We start from the raw sequence: 25121 nt of genomic DNA, 5'->3' as shown, positions 1-25121 counted from the left end.
TTATATACTTTCAACGAGTCACTCCAAAGTGTGGAGGATATAAAAATAATAAAGATATAGAAGTAAGTATATGTTACTTTTACTTCTGTTCTAATTAACCAAATATATAGAAAAGTTTGAAATGGATAATATTGTGAAAGTTAAATGTGCCTTTTAATGAAATCTAAAAGACCAAAAAGCATCATTAACATACCACCCAATAAAGATGTACTATATAACACACATACAGATATTAATTGCATTGTTTGCTTGTTACGGGCTTATTATTAAACTTGAGTTGAACTTGATATGATTTCAAAAAGACAAAAAAACAAACAAACAAACAAAAAACATGAAACCACGTTTTATGGATTTGTATTAACATTCTTATATAAAGACAACACACAAATCTTCTCTCCACACCCAGTGCCAGAATAGTCAAGTTAGGTAGTCTGCATTGATGTTACGTAAACAGGGAGACTGCACTGAGTATGACCTGTTACTGTGCCACACTGAGGATGGCTATGGATATGTTTTCCTGCTGAGAAGGACAGGAAGTAAAATGTGGCATTAGACAAAACACAAGCTGTAAAAAAAGATGAGGTTAAAGGTTTCACTGATGTGTTTTCGTTTATTTTTTTAAACAGCTTTCCTGCAATTAGCCTGAACTGAAAATGACGTGTGATCAGGTTTTGATTACTGATTATCTGCATATACTGCACTATTTATATTTTGATGTTTCTATTTAATCTTGATCACAGGCCCATTCTCTTTACTTCTTACATTCTACCTGTTGTATACCTTTGAAGTAAGTATATTTTTTTTATGAATATTTCTATTTCTATTCTTTTGACCCAAATAGTTCCGATTTCGTCTTATAAATTTGCCTCTGACAGTTGAATCACTGAAAATATCGGGAGTGTTTTTAGTTGGAGCCGAAGTCTGGTGCTGATGTTGATCGCACGCTTTCCCCATCTTGACAGGCGCTCTCTGAAGTTTGTCCCTCGCCGGTTTCCGTTTAAACCCGTACGTGGCAGTTACAGAGCGGTGCACCGCAGCCGGAGCTGGAGCGGCTTCTCTCCCGCAATAACTCACGCACACAACCCGACACCCTGCAGTCCGGCACCGATACCCCTTTATATCGCCAGTCGCTTCGTGACACTTGAACCATGTTTACCGCGTCGGAGCTGGTTGTCTTGCTGGCCGTCCTGTCTGCCACCGCGTCCGGCTACTTCGTTAGCATAGACGCCCATGCCGAGGAGTGCTTCTACGAGCGGGTCAACTCCGGCACCAAGATGGGCCTCATGTTTGAGGTGGCCGAAGGAGGCTTCCTGGACATTGATGTGGAGGTGGGACGTGTTGCCGAGATAACAAATCCTCTTTCTAACGGGGACAGATTGGGAGTTTTTAACTCAACATGTTTGTTGCTACACTAGGCCCGTGCTAACGTTAGCCGTTAGCTGCCTGCGTAACGCCAACTGAGACCAGTCCGCTGTTTTCCGGCTTTAAGACTTTTACTTCAGTGTTACTTCTTACATCTTTGGATTGAACAATGCAGATGCACAATTTCTACCAGTTGTGTGTTAGAGGGTGTATGACATTGACTGCCAAATTACTCGCACTGATACAGGAAGTGCTCCGTTAGCATATGTCCGGTTAAGTTGTGCTAGTTTAATATAGACAACAGTGTGTTTAAGATGGTCAAGCTCTGTAAAGTTAAATATTATTAATCTTGGTGTTTTTTTTTCTTTTCTGTTAACTTCTTTCGTTCGTAATGCACAAATGAGTGTTTGGAGCACCCAGATATTTGCTGCCATATGTTCCCAGCAGTCCCTTCATGTTGTTGATGACTTGTCCTAATGCAGCTCTGCTCTTCACTGCTGTCTCCTGCAGATAACGGGGCCTGATGGGAAGCAGATTTACAAAGGTGACAGAGAGTCCAGTGGCAAGTACTCAGTGGCAGCACACATGGACGGGACCTACAAGTTCTGCTTCAGCAACAAAATGTCAACCATGACACCCAAGATCGTCATGTTCACCATTGATATCGGAGAGGCACCTAAAGGCCAGGACATGGAGACGGAAGGTACAAAAAGGGTGTATGTGCGGGTAACCCAAACATGTCCCTGCAAAAGTGATTGGAGAAACTCTGCTTTTCTTTGCAGCCTTTGAACAAATGGTTCATTCAAGCTTCAGACCTGTTTCTGTTTCTCTGTTCTGCTTCTATTAGTTTATGTTCTGACTGTATTCTGGGGCCTCTCGTTCTCTTTCTAGGTGGCGACAGCTGGGATGGTAGGCCGCAGGGCGAGCTGTGACTTTTGAGTTTGCAATGCATTGCAGAGTTCTGTCTAACCAGTGTTGTTTCTGTAGGGAAAAAACTAATATTGTGCAGTTCTAGTATATGTAGTGAAGCTGTGATGTTTGTGAATGGTTTGGCGATTTGCACATGGAAAAAAATGAACTCTGAATATCTTTGAGTAGACAGCATCACCAACCACAAACGTAACATGTTTTATGCATGTGTTGCATACTCTGTGCACGTTTTTCTTTGCACAAATACTGTGCTTTGACTCATGATTGATAGATTACCTTTTTTGATTGTTTCAGCCCACCAAAACAAGCTGGAGGAGATGATCAATGAGCTGGCTGTTGCCATGACGGCTGTTAAGCATGAGCAGGAGTACATGGAGGTCCGTGAGAGGATACACAGAGCGAGTAAGTCCTGCTCCACTAAAAACATGAACATAAAACCAATTTGCTTTCACTCTAATTTCTGGGTGTAACTTTTCTTCTCTCTCTCGCCAGTCAACGACAACACAAACAGCAGAGTGGTGCTGTGGTCGTTCTTCGAGGCGCTGGTTCTGGTGGCCATGACACTTGGACAGATTTATTACCTGAAGAGATTTTTTGAAGTACGGCGAGTGGTGTAGTGCGGTGAATTGATCCCTTTGTGTCCTCCACTGTTTTCTCCAACACCAAGACAGTTTATTTACACTCTGGAAATGAGACTGGCAGTTTGAGTAAAGCTCACATTTGATTGGATCTCAGATGTTTTGTTGCCCTGTTACCTATTTAGTTCATTCGTTATAAATGTAATTATTGTATTTTGGAATGAATGGCCAAAAGATTAGAGATAGATGAGTTCTTTTTTTGTTTTACTAAATTTTTTTTCTCAAATGGTGTTTAATTCCTCTTAAGTACCAATCACTTGCCAGTACATTTTTGCCCGGATGATTGAGGGTGAGGCTCATAAATTTAAGTAAAGGCAGTCAAATGAAAAAGGCTTAGAAACGTACGTTAATGGATATGCACGTGTGGAGTCACCACGGGGGAATGTAGCCCTTATTAAGATTTAACTGGGGAGCTTTGTAAATGATAAAAATGGTAAACTTAAACCAATTCCATTAGCTCATCGTCTGAGATGCAGGGAGTTTCGTTTCCATTGTCTAAGCCAAGTCAGACAATAGACTGTACATTGTGTTAATACTCTCAAACAGCAACTTGCACTCCTGATGAAAGCATCTGATTAATCTGAAGGATTTACACAACCGCTGGTCTTTAAGGGAACCTGTACAGCCTGCAGCTCTGCCTGTTGAATCATAGCGGTCTCTGCCACGGGGGGGATTCAGTGGACATCTTTTTTTGGGATGCGGCCTGACTCCTGATGGCACAAAGTTTGTGTGTTAATGTTATTTTTTGAACACTTAAACTTTACAACTTTGGCTTAGCAGTGAGAGCTGAGATAGGTTTGATTTTTAATGGAACTACTGGGGGTGCAACTCCAAAGCTTAGCGGGATAGTGAATACATGTTGCATACATGAGGCTGACTGGGTGGGGGGGTTTGACACTTAATGACTGCTGTGTGCTTTAGTTGCTTCTTCTGTAGTTAGTCAGGGTTGGGGATTTTAAATTATACGATTGTATACAATTGAGTTGTTTACTGTTTATCCTGAAGCATATCCAGTAACATGCAGCTGTTTGGATGTTGCCTTTCAATTTATTTCCACTACAAATAAGGTAAAAACTTACATCCATGGCTGTAGCATCACACCTGGCACACGGCTGCAGCATCAAAGGTGCCGCATGTTACTGAAAATGCTCCAGTTTTGTATTTGAAACAATCTTTGGTGAGCTCAGGCAGGTAAAACTGCTCTGTACACAGTCTCCTTTTTTCTCATGTCAACAAAATCTGATCAATGGATCTGTACAAACGCCAACTGGTTGTGTGGAAAAAGCCCCAGGTTTCATAATAAAGCCAATATTCTGTACAATTACTCTGTCGTCTCCTACTTAAAAAGTTGAAAGTGAATCCTCATCTCTGATATGATACATACTTTTTTGGTCACATCTTTAGTTCTTGAAGTGAAAAACAAACTGGATTTAATGAATATTGATTCCTGCTTTAGAGGAAATTATGTGTGAAAATGTGCCTTTTAAATAATTAAGTACAATTAGTGGAGAAGTCGGCTGTCACAGATTTGATTTTTATTCCATTTCACTATTTTTGGTGGACATTATGGATCCATCAATGTTATTTCTAGAGCACATTTTGACAGGATTGGGAAGAAATCTAATTAAAGAAAGGCAAATAAAACAGACAAAATTTCTTTGATATATCGTCATTTTAAAACACAAGTTACCTTTCCACTTGGAGAAGGTCTTAATTTTCTAAATATAACAAAGTAAGCACAAGGGAAGAAACTTATGTCATGAGCCCCCATGTCCTAAATGGTTGGAACAATCCGAGGAGGTTTGGGCCTTTCACTCCATCACGAAGGACAAATGTGTCCGTCTCTACAACTGTCTTCCATCCTCTCTGGGTTTCACTGGTGGTTTACAGGTTCAGCTTCAGGCCAGTGTGTCCTCGGACAAACCTGAGCCAGCTGGTTTCTCCTATCATTGGTCATCAATCCTGCTTCTCCATCACAGCAGCAGTTATTCTAAGTATCGCCAGCTGCCACAATACTGAACAGATGCTTTGATGAGTGAAGCTGCACATGCAAACAACAAGGTCCTGGACCGAGTTCAGTCAGAACCAGAACCACAGAGGAAATCTGTTTCTCTTTAAGATTTACTGATTCATTCCACTAGACTTCGTCACTGCAGACACTGAAGTTACCACCGGTGGTGTTGAGAAGCAGGCCGGAGATCTCATTGTGTCTCAGCAGCAAATCTCCATTTTTAATTTTCACAGGTTTATAGTGAAATCAAGGAGCTGTGTGATATTAATGTAGTTTAAAAAAATAATATATATATAATATTATCAATTTGTTGATATAATATTTACATTTTGGTAACATTATAATAAAGAGAAAATCAAATCAACAGAAATTTAAAGATACACTTAAAATAAAACTAAAATAAAAATGAAAGTAGAAGCGAGAGAGAGAACTAAAAATAAAGAGTAGAAACACACGGAAGGCGGAACCAAACTCACGGCAGACCTTCAGTTCCTACCCGGATGGTAAACATCAGCGCACCCGGAAGCCGGAGCGGAGCAGCGTGGGGACAGCAGCGGTCCGTCCTGTCTGTGTTCGGGATGGACAACACGACGGACGGGACGTGGGACAGCTTACCTGTCCGTCTCCACGACAACGTCCTGCAGACGCTCGAGGAGCTGAAGTTCAGTCACATGACACCTGTACAGGTAAGAGCCCGGACCGGAAGGAGCGGCTCCTCAGCGCTGTTTACCTGCCTCTAATGTTGTTGTTGTCTCTGTCCAGTCCGCCTGTATCCCGCTGTTCATGAGCAACAAGGACGTGGCGGCAGAGGCGGTAAGTTCATCCGTGTGACAGGAAGTCCACCTGTACGTTAACACCTGAGCGGCCAACAGGAAGTTCACCTGCACGTTAACACCTGAGCGGCCAACAGGAAGTTCACCTGCACGTTCACACCTGAGCGGCCAACAGGAAGTTCACCTGCACGTTAACACCTGAGCGGCCAACAGGAAGTTCACCTGCACGTTAACACCTGAGCGGCCAACAGGAAGTTCACCTGTACGTTCACACCTGAGCGGCCAACAGGAAGTTCACCTGCATTTTAACACCTGAGCGGCCAACAGGAAGTTCACCTGTACGTTAACACCTGAGTGGCCAACAGGAAGTTCACCTGTACGTTAACACCTGAGCGGCCAACAGGAAGTTCATCTGCAGGTTAACACCTGTACAGCTAACAGTCACTAATGTGGCTCTGTAATTCTCCACATCTGATCATTTAAATTTCTTTTTTACAAAATCTGGTAAATAATATGATTAATGACTAAATATTGTTTATTCTCATGTGTTTTTGTAGGTTAGGACACAAAACATGAAGAAAACAGGATTAGTCCTAAAAAATTAAAGAATACATCAGATAAATTGAATTAATGGAAACATGAATATATGTAGTTATAATCTGTGAATCCGTGAAAACTGACTGCAGGATTCAGAATGACGTGTCCTGTGACTGCAGGTGACAGGAAGTGGAAAGACGCTCGCCTTCGTCATCCCCGTTATAGAGCTGCTGCTGAGGAGGGAGGAGAAGCTGAAGAAGATGCAGGTGACTGATTGGATGGGTGATAGACTTTATTCTTCCCTCGGTAACCGTAGAGATGCTGAGCTGTGAGGCGTGTTTCGCTCTGCAGGTCGGCGCTCTGGTCATCACTCCCACCAGAGAACTGGCCCTTCAGATCAGTGAGGTGATGCAGCAGTTCATCCAGAAGTTTCCACAGTTCACGTAAGTGGAACAGTGATGATCAATAACAGCGTTGATTATGAAAACAGCGAGATGCAGCTCCAGAAAAAGTTGTTTGATTGTTAAATCAGAATTCACAGAAAGTCAAATTTAAACAGCTGGAAGTTTTGAAATGTTTGATTTGTTTGTTTTTCAGGCAGATTTTACTCATCGGCGGCACAAACCCCATAGAGGATGTGGAGAAGTTTAAGGAACGAGGGTAGGTGAACCTGACTGCAGTCCCAGCAGGAGGTCTAACAGGACACCACATGTGGGGAGCTTTTTAGTGTGTCTACGATGAATTAACGTCATGATGTTGTGTTTCAGGGCGAACATTGTGATCGCGACTCCCGGCCGCCTGGAGGACATGTTCAGGAGGAAGTCAGATGGTCTGGACTTGGCCAGCTCAGTCAAGAGTCTGGACGTTCTGGTTCTGGATGAAGCTGACAGGCTGCTGGACATGGGCTTCGAGGCCAGGTACGAAGATCTGGAGCTTGTGTGCTTCTCACAAAGTGCAGCAAACAGAAACAACATCGTCTTGATGTCCGTCTGTGTTTGTGTGTCCAGTCTGAACACCATCCTGGGCTACCTGCCCAAACAGAGACGCACAGGCCTGTTCTCAGCCACTCAGACTCAGGAGTTGGAGAAGCTGGTGAGGGCCGGCCTCAGGAACCCTGTACGGATCACCGTCAAAGAAAAAGGCGTGGCCGCTACTGCCCCCGCCCAGAAAACCCCCTCCAGGCTGTCCAACTACTACACTGTGAGAGCAAAGGACGCACAAACCCATGTCCGTTTCATGTCAGCTCAGACACCCAAATTCACATGTTGGTTTTAATTCCAGATCTGCAGATCCGAGGACAAGTTCAACAACCTGGTGGCGTTTCTACGGCAACACAAGCACGAGAAGCTTCTGGTCTTCTTTAGGTATGTGAAGCGTAATCTGAAGGTAGAACTTAAAGGTCGGGACAGTCTGAAGGTAGAAATTTAAGGTCGGGACGGTCTGAAGGTAGAAATTTAAGGTCGGGACGGTCTGAAGGTAGAAATTTAAGGTCGGGACGGTCTGAAGGTAGAAATTTAAGGTCGGGACGGTCTGAAGGTAGAAATTTAAGGTCGGGACGGTCTGAAGGTAGAATTTTAAAGTCGGGACGGTCTGAAGGTAGAAGTTTAAGGTCAGGACGGTCTGAAGGTAGAAGTTTAAGGTCAGGACGGTCTGAAGGTAGAAGTTTAAGGTCGGGACGGTCTGAAGGTAGAAATTTAAAGTTGGGACAGTCTGAAGGTAGAAGTTTAAGGTCGGGACGGTCTGAAGGTAGAAGTTTAAGGTCGGGACGGTCTGAAGGTAGAACTTAAAGGTCCATCTTCTCATCATCAGTACGTGTGCGTGTGTCGAGTACTACGGTCGAGCTCTGGAGACGCTGGTGAAGAAGGTCACCGTCTGCTGCATCCACGGCAAGATGAAAAACAAACGCAACAAGATCTTTGCCGACTTCCGTTCCCTGAAGAGGTGAGGAAGAGTTTGTGTGTGACGCTGCATGCTGGTTTGACTTGTGTATCATGTGTGTGTTTTTTGTTGTGCTGCAGTGGGATCCTGGTGTGTACTGACGTTATGGCCAGAGGCATCGACATCCCTGATGTTCACTGGGTGCTGCAGTACGACCCCCCCAGCAGCGCCAGGTGAGGACACAACTTATTTCCATCATCTGATGTATTTATGATGCCATTTTATTTTCATGAAGACTGGCAGGCGTCTGTAATCTGCCTTATGAGGTGGTCTGTGAAGGTCCCCGTGTGACAGCTTTTGTTTTCAGATCATAAATCAGACGTCACATCGGCTCAGTGAGGATAAATGAGTCCTGCTTTCCTTACTGAACATGTGAAAGGCTTTTCTTGTCAAAGTACCTTCCTGCCTCAATGCGTTTTGTGTGTCTGTCTCAGCGCATTTGTCCACCGCTGTGGACGAACGGCTCGTATTGGTAACCAAGGCAACGCCCTGGTCTTCCTGCTGCCGATGGAGGAGTCCTACATCAATTTCTTGTCCATCAACCAGAAAGTGAGTTCTGTCTGTTCCACGTGTCAGAGAGCCTGGACCAGAATCTGGGCCCAGAGACTGAACCCAGTGCTGAACCACATGGAAACACGACAGTCCTCATCTGTGATATGTCCTCTGTCTCGTCTTCACCTCCAGTGTCCACTGCAGAAGATGTCTCCTGTAGCCGATGTTGTGGACGTGCTGCCCAAAGTGCAGGCCATGTCTCTGGCAGACCGCGCCATGTTTGACCGAGGCATGAGGGCCTTCGTCTCCTACGTCCAGGCCTACGCCAAACACGAGTGCAGTCTCATCTTCAGAATCAGAGGTGATGAAAAACAAAAACTAAATACAGCAGACGTCTCCAGATGGACTTTGGCCAACATTTGGTGTTTCTTTCTTCTCTAGATCTGGACTTTGCCTCCTTGGCACGCGGCTTCGCCCTCCTTCGCCTGCCGAAGATGCCTGAGCTGAGAGGGAAAACATTTCCTGACTTTGTTGAGACGACGGTTGACACGGACGCCATCCGCTACAAGGACAAGAGCCGGGAGAAACTGAGACAGAAGCAGCTGAAGGACAAAGAAACGAATCCCCTTCCAAGAAAGAATTTCACAAAGAACAAGTCCTGGTCCAAACAGAAGGCCAAGAAGGAACGCAGGAAAAAGCTGTCGGCCAAGAGGAAGCACGATGAGGTAATCAGGCCACCGGTTCAACGTCCTGAGCATCAGCATCAGTAGATCAGATTCAACTTTTGTCTCTTCTGTTTGTGCAGGACTCTGACATGGAAGAGCAGGACATGAAGGACCTTTTGGACGACACTCGCCTCCTCAAGAGACTCAAGAAAGGTCGAATCAGCGAGGAGGACTTTGAGAAACAGATGACGAGGAAACCGAAGTCCAAACACAAAACGGAAGAAGGAGAGTCGAACGAAGAGGAATTTTGATAAAGCAAGCTCAAATAAATCCAAAAGAAATTTGTTTACCTTTTTGTAATTTTTTTTTATTATTTTAAAGTTATAAATAAAGCTTGATGAGTTCGTCGCTGACGGCCGACGGGGTGAGGACTCCCAGGTCGGTGAAGAGCAGCGTGATGAGGGAGGGCGGCGTGTAGTCGATCATGGGATGCTCCTCTGACAAGTTCTGCATCGTCTTCAGTGTGTCTGCTTTGTACTGCGGAAACATTCGTTGGATAATAAACGATTACCATCAGAGAATTTGTGCTCTTATTAATGAACATAAAGGTTCAGGTTCTGAGATGTGAGGACCAGCGCTGAGTGATGTGTTCATGGTCAACCCGAAAATCCGTTTCAGCCACTTTTACATAAACAGCTTTATTTTGAAAATGATCAGAATGATATTACAATTTCAACAGGAATGATCGTTTTCTTCAGTTAACTGTGAAACTCCATTTGTCTTCATTTTGAATGAATCTGGTTTATTTTGGACAGAGAGCGTCTCTGTCTCAGCCTGGACACAGATTCTGTAGTGGAGAGCGTCAGTTTTGTGTTGTTGCTGTGAGAAAATAATTTCCTGTCAGTCATTCTGACATCGTTCCAGCAACATGTCACAAAACTGACACTTTCCACTATCGTGTCTCTGTCACAGCCACCTATCAAATATATTTTTAACGTTTTCTACAACTGCCTGAGGAGACGGAGACGTGTTCTGTCAAAAATGAGTCCAAGTTTAATTGAAGATTCAGATCTCGTGGAAGCTCTATTCCGTGTCTCCGGTGTAGTTACACGGTAGTTCAAAGGTTCACAAGGTAGTTCCTCAAAATGAAAAGTCAAAGGATGTTTGTCCGTCAAGTGTTTAAAGTGGCTAAAACTTTTTTGCAAGTTGCCTCTGAACACACCAGCTCCACCGCAGGTAGAACACCAACTACAGATTAGAACCTCAAATTAAACAACCTCAACTATCAATTTAACATTTAATGTCCTGTTTTACCGGAGTTGGATTTCCACATTTTCACTTAGAAATAATTTCCCCAACTTTGGTTTTAACTGTAAAAGTCAAATTCAGACTGGACACGAAACTGCGCACCTTAAATTTATCCGGGACGTCCTGCTGGTTGAGCGGATACAGACGGACAAACTTGAAACTTTCTGCCACGACGTAGAACGGCTTGTTGTGAGCTTTGGAGCAGACGGCCATCTGATACGTGCCGATCTGTGAAGGAGGGGAAACATGGCGACTTGTGTTTCTTCACATATCAGCACATTTAACTGACGCAGTGACCTGGATCGTAAACATCAGGCTCACTGTGGAAACGCCAGCTAACCCGGACATTTACGTCAAACTGCTCTTTCCTGGAACCCACCTTGTTGATGATTCCTCCGCTCTCCACAACTCCCTCTGCACCGATGATGACCAGGTCCACCTTCTCTAAGACATACCTGTGAAAAACAACAGACTTATTCAGACCTGAATAAGAAGCAGAAAAACTCCATGTTGGCTGATGATGAAGGTTTTTTACCCCACAGCTGCATCCAGGACGACTGTTACCGGGACATTGAGTTTTCTAAGGGCTTCAGCCATCTGTCGCCTGAACAAAGACATTTTATATAAAACACTGAGTCACTCGTCGGGATAAAACCATTTTCCAACTCTTCACTCACCCGGCTGAGTCGGGCTGTGATTCAGTCACATAGACGGAGAAGCGTTTCTTTTCTGCTGCTGCTTTTTCCAGCACTCTGAGCACGACTCTGGAGTAGGAGTGAGTCAGGATTTTCTGAAAGGGAAACGTTTCAAAGCCAACTGAAATGAATGAGTCACTGCCTCAATGCTGAATATATAAACCGCGAACTGCCTGTCTGCCTGTTTTTGAGCTGCTGAGAACGGCTCACAGAAGAATAACTGCTGTGGAGGAATATTAGCTCCTTGACATTAATGATATTTACTGTCCAAATAAATGTTGTAAAGCCAGTTTTTCTGTATGAGATGGTCCATAAAGGTTTTCTTTTAACTAAATCCAGACTGCTTTCCCAAAAGAACTCAGAGCTCTTAAACTTACTCTGACCTTTACTCAACACACAGTACAGCATAAAAAAATCTTGCAAGTTGCAAGTTTGTTCTACAAAGAAGCAAACAGAAAAACATTTGTCTGTCCAGGTACGTACGACAAATATGGAACTTACAGCGCCATCTTTGATGAAGGTGTGACAGAGCTTGGCAACTTTGGCCCTGGACATTGAGATCTTCTCTAGAAAAAGTTCTCCTCTCTCCTCCATCACCTTCTTGCAGCGTGACAGATCCTGACAGAGAGAGCACGAGGAGTTAGTGTTTTCTTTGTGGAAACATCTCTTCCCCAAGCAGTCTGGTTGACTAGATAAAATTCACTACTACAATTATTTCAAGTGTTTTTCAAAAAGTGTAATGTGACTGTTCGAATAGATTTCCTGTAAATATATGTACCTACACTCTGCTCTAACTGTTGCTCCACAGTACTGCTGCATTACACCCACTTCATGTATTTCACCATAGTTCATGTTTAATTTAGATCAAATCTGTCCAATCTGTAACTGTCTTACAGAAGATTTGAAGAACTGCTCTGTCTCTATTTTTATTGATGCTCCGTTCCCATCTTGTCCCTTTATGGTTTGGATGCAAAGCAGAGAAATGACCGCACCCTGTGAACCAGTTGTTATTGTGTTGTGTATTATCCCTCAGGAAGTCCGTCTCTGGTATTAAACATGGAAAGCTGTTTGGGATGTGATGTCTCACCTGGTGCTCCAGTGACGTGAGGCTGATGAAGCGCAGGAAGAGCTCCCCTCCTGAGGACACGGCCACAGAGGAGTCCACTCCGGTCAGGCAGTCTGTGGCCCACATCAGGCTCTCCCTCAGGCCCAGGATGGTTTCACCTGAGCGGTTCAGGTAGAGAGGAGATTTATCAAATGGAGCCGAGACCAAGATCTACAGGTGTAGGAACGATGGGAACTCACCTTTGTCTCTCTTGAGGAATTCAAGCAGAGTCCGGATCGCAGCCACAGCAGAGGCCATGTCCGGGTCTTTCCTCATCTGATCCCGGAAATACTCCACCAGCTCTGTGAGACACAGTGAGCCGAAATCTGAGTCCTCCTTTTTTATACATTAACAGCATAAATATCGTACACAAAACACACAGCAAACAACACAGTTTGCATTACATTTCCATCATCTTGGCAATGGATGTTTTCGATTCAATTTCAGGTGCATTTTTGAGGGACTCCAAATACTAATCTGTAGAGTCAAATTCTGATGAATTGGTGTCTAACAAGTGCAGCCCAGTCAGCAGTAAATGTATTCAAACATTTTCATAGGAGGACTAACGCGTTGACCTGGATTTAAATTCTGTTGTATTCATTTTTAGCTTCTATAGTTCCCGCTGACATTTAGCCTGCTGACAGAAAAGGTGTACTTGTGACAACATGATTTTAAAATATCTCATATAACTCGAACCTGTCACTGCTGCTTTCAAGGCCACAGCTGTAAAACGGTTAAAATCAGAGTTTAACTGATAACGAGACATTTTTAAATCTTTTACCTTCTTCATTCATCCTGAAACAAACTGGAGAGCCCAACAGACGTTAAAGACCGGACCAGGACCGGACCCTGTCTCCTGTCTTCGCGTTTTTGTCGCTTCCTGTCACGAGTCAAAATATTCACGAGTCTGAAGTTAAGAGCTTAAAGAAACTTTTTGTGTTGCAGTTTCTGAACTAACACAAAAACCAAAAACACGCTGGACTGTTTCGTTGCGGCTCGCTTCTGCGGAGTCGCACACTGATCGCTTCAGAAGTCTGCGCGTTGACGTGTCGCGTTGTGATGACGTCAGACCCCTTACAGTGCTGTCGGAAACGTTCAAATCGTTTAAATTTTTTAAGGAACTTTGAAAAACTGAATCTGAATGTCGTTTAGATAAAGACATCTATTTTTACTTATGTATTTATGACATTAACATGTAAATAGTCAATAGAAAGAAATATGTAATGTAATGTGACACGAGTTTCCCTCCCACACCGGAAACAGTCTTTGTGATTATTTTTCTACCAATTTATCTTAAAGTTAATTATTTATTTAACCTTTTAGTCTTCTGTTTGTTGAGCTGAGTTAATAATATAATAAAAATCCATATTAAATTTATTGTATCATAAAAAACATTCAGGTGGTAAAAATAACAATACAAATGTAAATTATTGTGTTTATATTGTATATAACTATCTATCTTGGAATTAATATGTTTGTTTAAGAATACATAAAAACAATCTTCTTTAGTTCACTTCTTTAATCATGAAAACAAACCTATTTATCTATTTTACAGTAATAACGTTTAATTCTTCTTCTTGTCGTCTTGTGTGTTTGTTATTGTAAACACTAATGACCTTTGTGTGTCTGTGTGTGTCTGTGTGTGAATGAACTTTCCTTGCCCATCCTCTGTTGTTGCCCTGCTGGTGTCTCTGGGTGTGTACAGTTGCCCCCCCAGCCCCGGTAGTGGAGTTACTTGGCTCCACCGGGGGCAGTTCTGCGGGCCCTTTGTTCTGCTGCCCCCCCCAGCAGGAGACGGATCTGTCCTCATAGTTTGCAGCTGCAGCCCCCCCTCCCCCCGCCCTCTGCCTGCACATGCGCAGTGCCCCTGCCCCCCCCCCCCCCCCCCCCCCTCCCTCTGTTTGCATTGTGTCTGAACTGCCGGTGAGCTGAAAAATATTCTCCCACCGAGGAAATGTCGGGCAGGTCGGTCCGAGCCGAGACCCGGAGCCGGGCGAAGGATGACATCAAGCGGGTCATGGCCGCGATCGAGAAGGTCCGGAAATGGTAAGAAGGCGGAGAAGAAGAAGAAGAAGAAGAAGAAGAAGAAGCAGGCTCGGTTATCTAACAGAGGCGCTTGTTGGGGGAGGAGAGGGAGGATGGACTGGAGAAATGTGTGTTTGTTTATTTATCTGCTTTTATTTATTTCCGTTCTGAGCGCGGATCATCGTGTTATCTGCAGCCGAGCGGAGCCGCTCCGGAGCTCCGCAGCCGCGGCGGCCGCAGCAGCCGCACCGGCCGCCCGGTACCAGCCGTGGACCGACCCGGTGTTTCTTCTCCTTTTCTTTTTTTGTGTGTCTGTCTGTGTGTGTGTGTGTGTGTCGCTGATTTTAACGGGCAGGGTTGAACCCAGAAGCCATTTCGATGCAGTCACATGAAGCCGCCGCCGTTCGTCGTCCCTCCGTCTCTTCCGCTCTCAGGCGGCGGGCTTTCGGCCCAAAAGTGTCCGCTCCCGGCGGCTCGGTCGGCGGCGGCCGCTCCGGATTTTAGTCGGTGCGGAGTTTTTAAATTCAGCGCTTTGAGTCGCCCCGTCGGTCCGAGGAAGGAGGAGGCTGGTGGGGGTTGGGAGGCTGAGGGAAGTCGGCTCCATGGCCGAACACGTAGTGACTCAGTGTGATCGTCCGACGGCGGAAAGAAAAAACACGACTAATTCACATTTTCACACAAACGTTCGTTTCACATCGTCTTGGATTTCTTTTTATTCAAACACTTTTACAGTTTGACCCGGAATTTATTTAATTTCAATGTATTTTTTTATTATCAGGTGTTTTAATCAAAAACGTCCTCAGGTCAAAGTCAGAAGTTTATCCAAAAGTTGATGAAATAAAATAAAAAAATCTAACTTAAATATGATTAAGTTTGATTTATTTCTTTTCTGTTGCTGTTTAAGTGACTTAAGTGAAGCAATCAATTTACAACTTCATTGATTATTTATGTTTCTTTAAGCCAACATCCCAAAATTCAGATATAGTCTGAAGAACTGAATATTTCTTTATTTTCTACATCATCTCTGTCGTTTTGTGACATTTTCTAAACTGATCAGATTCATCTGCAGAAAGGTCTATTGATGAGTAAATTATGGAAATTTTAGTTTATTATCGTTACAATAATGTTTTTGAAGAAAGATGATGAGTCACCTTACAGTTTTGAAGTTACTGTAAATCGGATTGTCGTCTGTTAATCAAACAGATTGTATCTTGTATTTAGAGAGTCTGTCATGTTTAATTTGAGTATTTAAATATTTTTAATTTTTTTTGTAGTTGTCACATTTCAGCTTCTCATATGTGACCGATGACGGTTTTCTGTTTTACATCTTAGTAAGTTGAATATTTTTGGGCAGAGAATACACATAATGAGATCAAATGACGAATGGAGGACTTTCATCACTTTTAACGTGATCCATGTGGCTCTTTGAGCAGCTTCACTTTTTACTCCACATTGTTTCACATCATGTTGATATAATTGGATTTTTGAAATCTTTTGTTCAGGGAGAAGAAATGGGTGACTGTTGGAGACACATCCCTTCGTATCTACAAGTGGGTGCCGGTGACGGAGCCCAAGTCAGATGACGTGAGTTCATCTTTACAACACCAACACACTTTGTTTTGTTTTTGTTTTTTTACCACATTTCTTAAAAACCAAACGGAGACATAATTTGCTCAACAGGAGTGTTTGTAAAAAGGAAAATCGTTCACTTTCTTCTTCGCTGAAAGGCTAAATTATGACTTCACATCACACTATTTTCAGTTAATTGAAATTTAATGGTGTGGTTGTATTTTTTTTTCCTCACTGTAGAAAAACAAGAATAAAAAGAAGGGCAAAGATGAGAAATATGGCTCAGAGGTGACGACTCCAGAGAACAGCTCGTCCCCGGGGATGATGGACATGCACGGTGGGTGCTGAGAGTCATTTCATTCTTGAACTTATTTTATTGAAATTATTACTTTTTAATATTATTGATACCTCAAACAGGAGGAAACAGAAATTATTTGGACTATTTTCAGCTGCGGATTAATCCACATTTGGTTCTCCAGTTGGTTTTTGTGGATTTGAGTAAAAATAAAACAGTTTGAGGAGAAGACTTGAAGATGTTTTTAATAAACTGGTGATCAGTCTGACTCTGACTGGAACTCTGCTGCTTTCCTTCTGTGTGTTAATCCGTCCATTCATCTTTGATAGTGACGTCTAGAGTCACGTCTCTACGTCGGACGCTCCTATTGGCTCTGGTGGGTGATGCCACAGCCAATCAGAGGCCTAGCTGTCAGTCTCTGGATCAGTCCTGAATGTTTCTGAGTTTATTGTGCTGACAGAATAAAGACAATCAGATATTTGGAGCTGATTTTTCATCATTAATGAGCAGAACTCCTGAGCAGATAAAGACAGAAATTACCCAAACACACGAGAGGAACTTTTCTTTGCTTATTCTGCTTTACACAGTTTTTATCAGGAAAATCTATGTGAGTGATTTATTATTTGGACAAACACTCGTAAACATAAAAAAGAAGCATCTTTAATGCAGCTGTATTTCCTCTGCTGATTTATATTTACGTAGAGAGTGTGTTTTCTCAGATTATCTCAGACTAAACTGTCTGAATCTGTCTCAGCAGATGACAATAGCAACCAGAGCTCCATCGCTGACTCATCCCCCGTCAAACAGGAAAACAGTTGTAGCACCAGCCCCGCCCCCGAGCCCACCGCCTTGTCTCACCGCGAGAACAGCGAAGCCAAGACTGACCAGAGCCCGGACAGCAAGAGGGGTGAGACACACACGTGTGCGCACACAAACACATATCACCTCTGATACCATTCAGACGATGAGCCACTTCCTGTTTTTGCACCCCTCCAGCGATCTAATCTGTCCTGTAACATCAGGACGAACGTCACACTGAGACAATCAGAGCGTCTGTTTTATTACATACACAAAGTGAAGACGCACCAACAGACACACACAAACCACGATGCAGCTGTGGCCTCTGTGCCACCCCAGAGATTTCAACCGTCAACCTACTTCTAACTTCCTCCTTCCTCCACCCTTGAACTGCTGCCCTCACCCTCAAAATCAGCGGCAGCAACACACCCCGACGTCACATCCACATTGAAGTCAGTCTCAGCTGAAAATTAAGTTAACTTCTTGAGAGTGATGCACAATGACAGTTAAATAAATTACGCCGAGCTGAGTGATCGCAAACACAGTTTTCTGCCTCTGTATGGTTTAAAAACATCAAAGGTTTAAAAACAAAAGTCATCTCCATCTTAACTGTTTGTTTTCTCTAACACAAACCACAACTATACAATCTGGACAACTAAGTGTCCTTTTAATAAGACTCACTGAGGACGAACCAGATATGATTTTATCACAAGAGGATGAGGAACAATATTGTTTATATCACACAAGTGATCTAAATGTTAAACATTCTGGTTCATCGACTCACGTTCAAGGTTTGACTCATCTGTTTGTCTCCAGCGGTTTAGCTGACAATTTATTTTTGTTCCTGTCCAAAAAAAAAAAGGGGGGGGGGTATAACATGAGAGGGAACAGACTCACAGCGACTGTATTTTTATTTATGTTTTATTTATTCAGGAGGAAGGCTGATTTCTTTAAGATGAACTGTTTGGTTGGTTGTTTTATACAAAATAAGTCGTGTCAGATCTGTGATGAAGTAAAAATCTTAAGAGAAACGCCAGCTAAATTAGTTTCAGTTTAATGAAAGCAGAAATGACACAAAATAATTTCATGTCGATCATGTGAACGTCAGTTTAGTCCAGTGAGTCTGTTTTACCTATGAACTTAAACTAACTTTGGCGGCTGCAGTCACTCTGATCGACCACACGGTGTCATCAACGTGAGACAGATGTGTCTGCAGCTGCAGCAGGTCACCACCAGAGGAAGAGACCTGGTCCAGGTCTGATGTGTTCTTGTGTCCATGTGTTCCAGGTAAGACCATTCCGTCATCAGAGACCTCAGAGCGAGCACAAAGTGCCAAGAGAGACAGCCTGTCCTCAGGGGAGAAGGACTCTTCAGACAGCAAAGCCACTCAGGTACCAGCACAGGCAGTCCTGGTGTGGAGGTCTGGTTCTATCTGTCTTCTTTAAGATTCAGATTCTGAAAGGACGAAAATAAACTCAGGCTTTTTGTTGTTTTTGTGAATATTTCCTGAAGACTGAAGACCGTGTCTTTTTTTTTTTTTTTTGTTGCTGTTGTAGGATCTAGAGGTGGAGGCTCCACCTGGCAAGAAAAGCAAACTGGAGTCCTCGTCTCAGGACTTTGAGGAGAGTTAAATGTGTGGGGCTGAGTCGTTTCTCTCCTTCCTTCCTTCCTTCCTTCCTTCCTTCCTTCCTTCCTTCCCTCCTTAGATAATTTAGAGCTGATGGACACATTAGCCTCCCACTCCTCTGTCTCCCTCTGCCCCCCACCCGAAACAAAGGGAGAATGGACATCTCTCTTCCCTCCCCCCGGTTTGCCCCCTTTGCCCGAACACTCCTCTGCCACAGAGGGAGAATGGATATTACCTCTATTCACTGGTCCCCTCCGTGCTTCCTTCCAGTTCTCCACTTTTTCACTAATGCCAAGAGAAGCTCTGAACCCAGGCTGCAATCCCCTCCGTGACCAGGGGCAGCGCCGTCAGCCCAGCCCAGCCACGCCCTCCCCTCCCCCCACCACGCCCAGCCCCGCCCTGCCCAGTCCAGCCACCGTCAGGCCAGGCCAGACCACGAACCCTGACCTGCATCTGTGACTTCAAAGCGTTAACACTGGGGATCTGAGATCAGGACGAGGTCGATCCCGGACGCTGGTCTGAGACCCATTTTTAAAACGTTTCACTGCTAATGGTTTAGCTCAGGATCACTCAAGAGGCTAACCTGGTCTCAGATCAGCGGCTGGGGGAGGGAGGGGGTTCGGACCTCCAGCCCGAGACCACGTCGCTCCAATCCTCCCGATTCGCCTCCTGTTAGACTAATGTTCTATATTTGTTTAGGAAACGTTTAGGGTTTTTTTCTCAGGAGGGTCAATGCACTGTTATGGTATGTCACAATCGATCACAGATAGATTTGCTGCTGTAGTGGACGTCTTTTTTCTCTATCCATGGAAAGTTCTCCATTCACATCATTTTTATTTGTCATTTCTCTTTTAGTTTGTGGTTCGTAGAGAAAGTCGACGACGGTACTGGTCAAGATATAAACTCTTGGATAAGTAGTGAAGACGAGCTTAGGTAGCATAGCTCCTGAAGGTGTGCCTTGAGTTGCTCCAGTTAAATCCTTGTTTTAGGTCAGACAGACTTTGAATTACAATTTTGGTGCCATTGTTTTTGTTTGTTTGTTTTTAATTTTTTTGGCTTGTAGTTGTCACTAATCAGTTTGATCCAATATTTATAATCACCTCTATGCATTTGGTTTAATTTAAAGGAACAGTTCAGCATTTTTGGGAACTAGTTGCTGAGAGTAAAAAAATAAATATTAAATTACAGCCAGATGCAATTAGCTTAGCATATGATAAAAACTGTCCAGTGGTTTGAAAAAAACCTGCATTCTACCAGCATCTTTAAAGCTCAATGGTCAAAACACACACACACAAAAAAATGTCAAAAAGTTTTCTTCTGAGGAAAACAAAAATCTTAAAAAACAAAAACAAAAAAAAACCCCAACCAAAAAAAAAAGTGGTTTTATATGTGGTGACTTCCTGGTTGGAAACTTACATTTTTTATACATCTAAAAACAAACAAAATATTGTGTGGCGATCAGTGACCTTTAGAGGTGCTAGGCTAGCAGCTCCCTTCTGTTTCTAGTCAGTATGCTAAGCTAAGCTAAGCTAAGCCAAACTGACGGCCTGACAGATCCGGCTCAGATGTGACCACGTTTCTTTAAAACAGTTAGGGACTGGAAATTCAACACTACCCACTTCTGTAAACCTCCTCAGTCTGAGCTGCTGGTCTGTTGTTTACTTCAGGTGGCACTTTGTTGTTGTTGTTCTTATTTTTATATTTTTGCCCCCCCCACCCCGCCAAAAGTGGACACAGACCAGTCGCTGGTACTGTTTTGTTTTTTGTTTTTTCCCGCCCGCTCCGCCATCATGACCTGCATTGCGTCACTTCTCTTCCTGTTCTGTGTATCACTACTTATCTCTGACCAACAAATGTGTGTGTAGCTCACGGCAGAAGGGTCCAGGCTTTTAGCTCAAACATCGGTTCTAATCCTCCTTTAAGGTGCTGTCTGTCGGCTGAATCCATACACGTGCGGCAACAAGCGCTCAGTTTTCTGCAGATTTACTTGAACTTCATCGTACGGATTCAGACCTATGACCTCTAATGTACAACCTCACACGTGTTGGATTCATGAATATTCACTCGTGAGTTGGATCGAAATCAATTGAATCACTGCAAACCAATGATTTCACAACAACAACAACAACAGGGGCTACGGAAATACTTCACAACACAGAATTACTTGATTCCAGATTTCAACAAATCAGCATTCACATGGATGGAGAGAAAAGAAAAAACAAAAAAGGCAATTGTCTCAGTTCAGAGGATGGATTAGCATATACCTCATTCCCAGTCCAGCAGCGCTGGAACTTAAAATGCTATTGTATTGACATTAACAGTTATAAACAGCATTATGTACACTCAGTTTCGGAAAAGAATCTCACTTATGTTGTAGCTTTCACCTGATCGAGCCGATTGCTTATAGTTTGCTCATAACTGTGCGTAAGGAAAAAAACAAAAAAAGCTGTGAGATATAAAATCTTGTATGTTTTTTTTTTTTTTTCCTCCTTTTTGTTTTTTTTTTTTCTTGGGACCATTTTGTTTCACTTTAGATCTTGTACAGATTTATGGTTTGGTTTGACTTATTTATTCCATCAGTAGTGCTTGGTTTTTATCATGTCCAATGGTTTTGTTTTCTTAATAAAATTCACAAAACTGGTTGGTGTTCTCGTCGACTCTTTCACACTGTGCTGGGCTGTAAGGTTTCATTTTTAGCTCTCACTCAATCGATTCAAAATGAAAACATGTTGGTGATTCAGACAAAATCGGGATTATTTTAAGAATAATTTGGTTTCCTAAACATAGTTTGAATAATTCTGTGAAACTCATCCATCCAGTCTATTTGATGGTTGGTTTTTACTTTACCACAAAAAAGAATAATCACAAAACTGAATAAAAATAAAAAATACTGTACAGTTACTGAAAGGAGCAAAAGTAGCTCCCTTCTCATTTGAGAACAAACTTAATTCCACACCCATTTCCTTAATAAACTGCTGGAGAGTCAATACCAAATACTGTGTATGTTTCACCATTTTCATTTTGAAACCACATTTAAGTATTCAAAATAAATTTAGCAACGCCATCCTCTTAATCTTTGACTGTCTCAGACTTTCCAACGCAGAGAACTGGATTTTTTCCAGATTTAATTGGTTAACGGCTTGAATGTAATTATTAGGCGTGGCCTTTAAATATGCTGGATAAATGCTTCTTGATAGGGATGTTTCACTAACTATTTCATCCTGTCCTTTTCTTAATCTGTTTGTGTGAATGTAGGTTAATATTTTATCATTGTTTAATAATAAGATTGGACGATAGTCATCTAAAAGCTTTTAATTTTAATGATGCCTTGTTTCAGTAGTTGGTAATGAAAGATTTGATTTATGGTTTCTCTGAATACTTGAAAGAGAAATTCCCTCAGTTAGTCCCAAAAGTGTCTGTTAAAGTTGGAGAAGTTGGAGGTCAGGCCCAGGACCTGGAGGTTTATCCAATTTGACTGCAAGTTGGAAGTCTTACTTCAACCAGCATATACAGAGAAAGACGTGTGTGTGTGTGTGTGTGTGTGTAATATGTAGATATATATATATAAACAGGACATACCTGTTTATTTACCAGATTTATCAGCTAAGTAAATATTCTCCTAAAGAGTTTACGGACTCAAAACTTCAATATGATATGATGTTCATTATTTCAATTATTTAAAAATCAACAAAAACTAAACATGTTTTTGTTTGTTTGTTTGTTTTATTTAATATAAAGAGTTGGGAGAACCAGAGCACCCGCAGAAAACCCAAAGAGCCAGAATGGGAGTCCAACTGGAATCGTTGCTGTGGAACACTGGTTGTTTTTTTTTCTCTGTAATATAAAGAGTTGGGGAAACCGGAGCACCCGGAGAAAACCCAAAGAGCCAGAATGGGAGTCCAACTGGAATCGTTGCTGTGGAACACTGGTTGGTTTTTTTTTCTCTGTAATATAAAGAGTTGGGGAAACCGGAGCACCCGGAGAAAACCCAAAGTCCACGCAGCAAAGACCATGGTGGTTTCTCACAGCGGACATTTTGATGGTAAACCTGCTCAGCCGACTGCTCTCCAAATGTCCGCTGTGAGAAAGGTCTGTTTAGGACGTTGATCTTGAGGTTGGAGCAGGTGGAGAGTCGGCTGAGTTGCCCTGGAAGCAGCTCCTGAAGGGCCTGGTCAGAGTCTTCCTCACAGCTGAGAAAAACCTGGCAACTCTGGACTTCTTCTTCTTGGTCTGGCTGAGGACGGCATTCAGATGGACTTGGAGATATTTCACGATGGCGTCATCATAAGATGAGTCGTCCGATGCCATCGCAGCCTTCAGGAGGTTTTCTGGTGAGCCAAACTCCTTGAGAAAGTCTCTAGTCATGGCCTTTTTGAGCTCTGCCATCACGTCCTTGTTCTTCCTGAACATTGAGGCACGGCTGTTGAGGTCTTCCTCGGCGAGGTCCTGCAGGAGCTTGATGAGGGCGCTGTTGACAAACGCCTCCTGGGACTGCTCAGCTCTGTTGGGGTTTTTGGTGAGGAGCCTCAGGAGAAGAGCAGAAATGAGGTTGTTGGTCTTCTCCTCTGGAACACAACGGGCGCTCTCAGTGAACTCTGATGGCTCCGCATTCGGGGCTGACTCAGCATCAGAATATAACACTGATGGGGGACAGCCGTCATTCCAGTCGTCCAGAGATCGTCTCTGCTCCATATTGGATATGATGGACTCACGACCTGTTACGTGGACGAAAATATGAATTTGCTCCCTTGGTTGAATTAGTGAAGACCCAGAAGAACATGATGCTCGACTTGAACGGCGAGTGGACTTTTTGACTTCGGGGCTCTCTGGCTGGACGATGTCCTCTTTCTCTAACTGGATGTCCTCTTCTACTAGCTGGACAATGTTCTCGTCCTCTAGCTGGACAATGTCCTCGTCCTCTAGCTGGACAATGTCCTCTTCCATTAGCTGGACAATGTTCTTGTCCTCTAGCTGGACAATGTCCTCGTCCTCTAGCTGGACAATGTCCTCGTCCTCCAGTTGGACAATGTCCTCGTCCTCTAGCTGGACAATGTTCTCGTCCTCTAGGTGGACAATGTTCTCGTCCTCTAGCTGGACAATGTCCTCGTCCTCTAGCTGGACAATGTCCTCTTCCATTAGCTGGACAATGTTCTTGTCCTCTAGCTGGACAATGTCCTCGTCCTCTAGCTGGACAATGTCCTCCTCCTCTAGCAGGATGGCGTCTTCCTCAGGCAAGATGTCCGTCTCTTCCTCATCCCTGGACAGCATGTCAGTGATCAGGTCCTGGATGTCAGTTAACACCCCAGACACTTGCTCGTTGCAGTCGGTCTTCTCTGCGGTTTGTCCGTCCATCCAGATCAGAAGCTTCTGGAGGAACTTTTCCACGACATCCTCGGTCATGGCGTAGAAAACCTCCGGGGAAAGCTGTGGTATTCCTGCCGCCCTCCTGTCTGATCTGGTGATGACAGAGTCGGAGAGATATTTTCCCTCTGACACCACAGGAACCTGATACGTCGGTCCAGTCATGAGAAGATCGTAGATTTTATGGACGAGTTCCTTTGAGAACTCGTCCATAAACCCTGTGGCCTTGATGTTGTCGAGCGCCGTCCTGATATGAGCTGGAGGAGTCTGTGGTCGGTTTAGTCTGTCGTACAGGGTTTCCATTTCAGCTCTCACGTCTGTTGTATTCAGCTCAGACATTGTTGGCGTCATGCTGGTCCTGGAAACCCTGCTGGGTGGTCTTGGTGTGTTGGTTGTTTCCCTGGGAGTCTCGGGAACAGCTCCTGGTTGTTTGCATTCATTTTCAGCAAATGTCAACCGGAGAAGGTTTGAAGGCGGTCTGAGACTCACCAGGAACTGTGTGTCTTGTTTTCTAAACTTGCTTTTGAGCTCTGCCACCATTTTCGTGTATTCTTTCTGGGCAAAGCTGGAAAACTTAGATTTCTGCCTCTTGTTGTCGTCACTGGGGGAGCCGGCGGAAGTTCTAGGCTGTGAGACAAAGAACTCTTTGACTTTTGTCAGAATTGATCTCATGTTAAAATGTGGTTTGGGTGAGATGCTTTTGTGGCCGCTCTCCTCCACACATTCTGGGCTCTCGTGAAGATTGTCTATGATGGCTTTGACAATGTCCGCCGCCATCTCATTGGCGTCCAGTGAGGCGTCAGACAGGTGAGAGCCTTTTCCCTTGGCAGCCATTTCTGCTGAATCTCTGGACCATTTAGTGATGATCTCACTGACGGCTTTGGTGGCTGACGGGACGGAGATCTTTGATTTTACAGTGAGCGGAGACTCACAACACTCTGGTTCCTCGATCTCCAACACCCCTGAAGGAGACACTGAGATCCTGGACGTGG

General features: G+C 43.6%; 4 protein-coding genes across 9 annotated transcripts; 3 read left to right on the top strand and 1 right to left on the bottom strand.

Annotated features, from left to right (window-relative positions):
• The first annotated feature begins 998 nt into the window (after positions 1-998).
• On the top strand, positions 999-4251 carry tmed2 (transmembrane p24 trafficking protein 2). Of its 2 annotated transcripts, XM_029515964.1 has the most exons (5): positions 999-1328; positions 1873-2065; positions 2254-2271; positions 2587-2694; positions 2785-4251. In XM_029515964.1, the coding sequence occupies exons 1-5, from the start codon at positions 1149-1151 to the stop codon at positions 2907-2909; spliced, it is 624 nt and encodes a 207-aa protein (XP_029371824.1). In that variant the 5' UTR covers positions 999-1148; the 3' UTR covers positions 2910-4251. The 2 variants fall into 2 exon arrangements, with proteins under 2 accessions (XP_029371824.1, XP_029371823.1); XM_029515963.1 differs by lacking the exon at positions 2254-2271.
• Positions 4252-5456: 1205 nt separating this feature from the next.
• On the top strand, positions 5457-9946 carry ddx55 (DEAD (Asp-Glu-Ala-Asp) box polypeptide 55). Of its 2 annotated transcripts, none has more exons than XM_029515523.1 (14): positions 5457-5627; positions 5704-5754; positions 6431-6517; positions 6603-6694; positions 6849-6911; positions 7019-7168; positions 7259-7451; positions 7533-7615; positions 8061-8192; positions 8270-8362; positions 8624-8738; positions 8874-9042; positions 9123-9406; positions 9487-9946. In XM_029515523.1, the coding sequence occupies exons 1-14, from the start codon at positions 5520-5522 to the stop codon at positions 9655-9657; spliced, it is 1791 nt and encodes a 596-aa protein (XP_029371383.1). In that variant the 5' UTR covers positions 5457-5519; the 3' UTR covers positions 9658-9946. The 2 variants fall into 2 exon arrangements, with proteins under 2 accessions (XP_029371383.1, XP_029371384.1); XM_029515524.1 differs by having other exon boundaries at positions 5530-5627; positions 5704-5976; positions 9487-9945.
• eif2b1 (eukaryotic translation initiation factor 2B, subunit 1 alpha) lies at positions 9698-14236 on the bottom strand. 3 transcript variants are annotated; one of them, XM_029515525.1, is made up of 10 exons: positions 14107-14236; positions 13236-13330; positions 12655-12756; positions 12437-12573; positions 11851-11967; positions 11332-11444; positions 11190-11258; positions 11034-11109; positions 10757-10882; positions 9728-9883 (listed from the first exon to the last, which is right to left on the bottom strand). In XM_029515525.1, exons 2-10 carry the CDS (start codon positions 13246-13248, stop codon positions 9728-9730), a joined length of 909 nt encoding a protein of 302 aa, XP_029371385.1. In that variant the 5' UTR covers positions 13249-13330; positions 14107-14236. The 3 variants fall into 3 exon arrangements, with proteins under 3 accessions (XP_029371386.1, XP_029371385.1, XP_029371387.1); XM_029515526.1 differs by lacking the exon at positions 14107-14236 and having other exon boundaries at positions 9698-9883; positions 13236-13515; XM_029515527.1 differs by lacking the exons at positions 13236-13330; positions 14107-14236 and having other exon boundaries at positions 12655-12763.
• Positions 14237-14357: 121 nt separating this feature from the next.
• On the top strand, positions 14358-20194 carry bcl7a (BAF chromatin remodeling complex subunit BCL7A). 2 transcript variants are annotated; one of them, XM_029515087.1, is made up of 6 exons: positions 14358-14607; positions 15982-16063; positions 16289-16385; positions 17101-17250; positions 18429-18532; positions 18698-20194. In XM_029515087.1, exons 1-6 carry the CDS (start codon positions 14498-14500, stop codon positions 18770-18772), a joined length of 618 nt encoding a protein of 205 aa, XP_029370947.1. In that variant the 5' UTR covers positions 14358-14497; the 3' UTR covers positions 18773-20194. The 2 variants fall into 2 exon arrangements, with proteins under 2 accessions (XP_029370947.1, XP_029370948.1); XM_029515088.1 differs by having other exon boundaries at positions 14372-14500.
• The last annotated feature ends 4927 nt before the right edge of the window (positions 20195-25121 follow it).

This window comes from Echeneis naucrates, chromosome 12 (assembly GCF_900963305.1).
Source record: "Echeneis naucrates chromosome 12, fEcheNa1.1, whole genome shotgun sequence".
In the NCBI taxonomy this organism is placed as follows: Eukaryota; Metazoa; Chordata; class Actinopteri; order Carangiformes; family Echeneidae; genus Echeneis; species Echeneis naucrates.
This window is presented reverse-complemented; position numbering and strand designations above follow the sequence as displayed.

Coding starts and splice junctions, on each gene's coding strand:
- tmed2 (XM_029515964.1), top strand. CDS start 1,149: ATGTTTACCGCGTCGGAGCTGGTTGTCTTGCTGGCCGTCCTGTCTGCC. Junction 1,329..1,872: donor TCCTGGACATTGATGTGGAG/GTGGGACGTGTT, acceptor TGTCTCCTGCAG/ATAACGGGGCCTGATGGGAA. Junction 2,695..2,784: donor TGAGAGGATACACAGAGCGA/GTAAGTCCTGCT, acceptor CTCTCTCGCCAG/TCAACGACAACACAAACAGC.
- ddx55 (XM_029515523.1), top strand. CDS start 5,520: ATGGACAACACGACGGACGGGACGTGGGACAGCTTACCTGTCCGTCTC. Junction 6,912..7,018: donor GAGAAGTTTAAGGAACGAGG/GTAGGTGAACCT, acceptor GTTGTGTTTCAG/GGCGAACATTGTGATCGCGA. Junction 9,043..9,122: donor TCTCATCTTCAGAATCAGAG/GTGATGAAAAAC, acceptor TTTCTTCTCTAG/ATCTGGACTTTGCCTCCTTG.
- eif2b1 (XM_029515525.1), bottom strand. Junction 11,445..11,850: donor CCTTCATCAAAGATGGCGCT/GTAAGTTCCATA, acceptor TTTCCCTTTCAG/AAAATCCTGACTCACTCCTA. Junction 9,884..10,756: donor ACGTCCCGGATAAATTTAAG/GTGCGCAGTTTC, acceptor ATGTTTCCGCAG/TACAAAGCAGACACACTGAA.
- bcl7a (XM_029515087.1), top strand. CDS start 14,498: ATGGTAAGAAGGCGGAGAAGAAGAAGAAGAAGAAGAAGAAGAAGAAGC. Junction 14,608..15,981: donor GGAGGATGGACTGGAGAAAT/GTGTGTTTGTTT, acceptor TCTTTTGTTCAG/GGAGAAGAAATGGGTGACTG. Junction 16,386..17,100: donor GGGGATGATGGACATGCACG/GTGGGTGCTGAG, acceptor CTGTCTCAGCAG/ATGACAATAGCAACCAGAGC.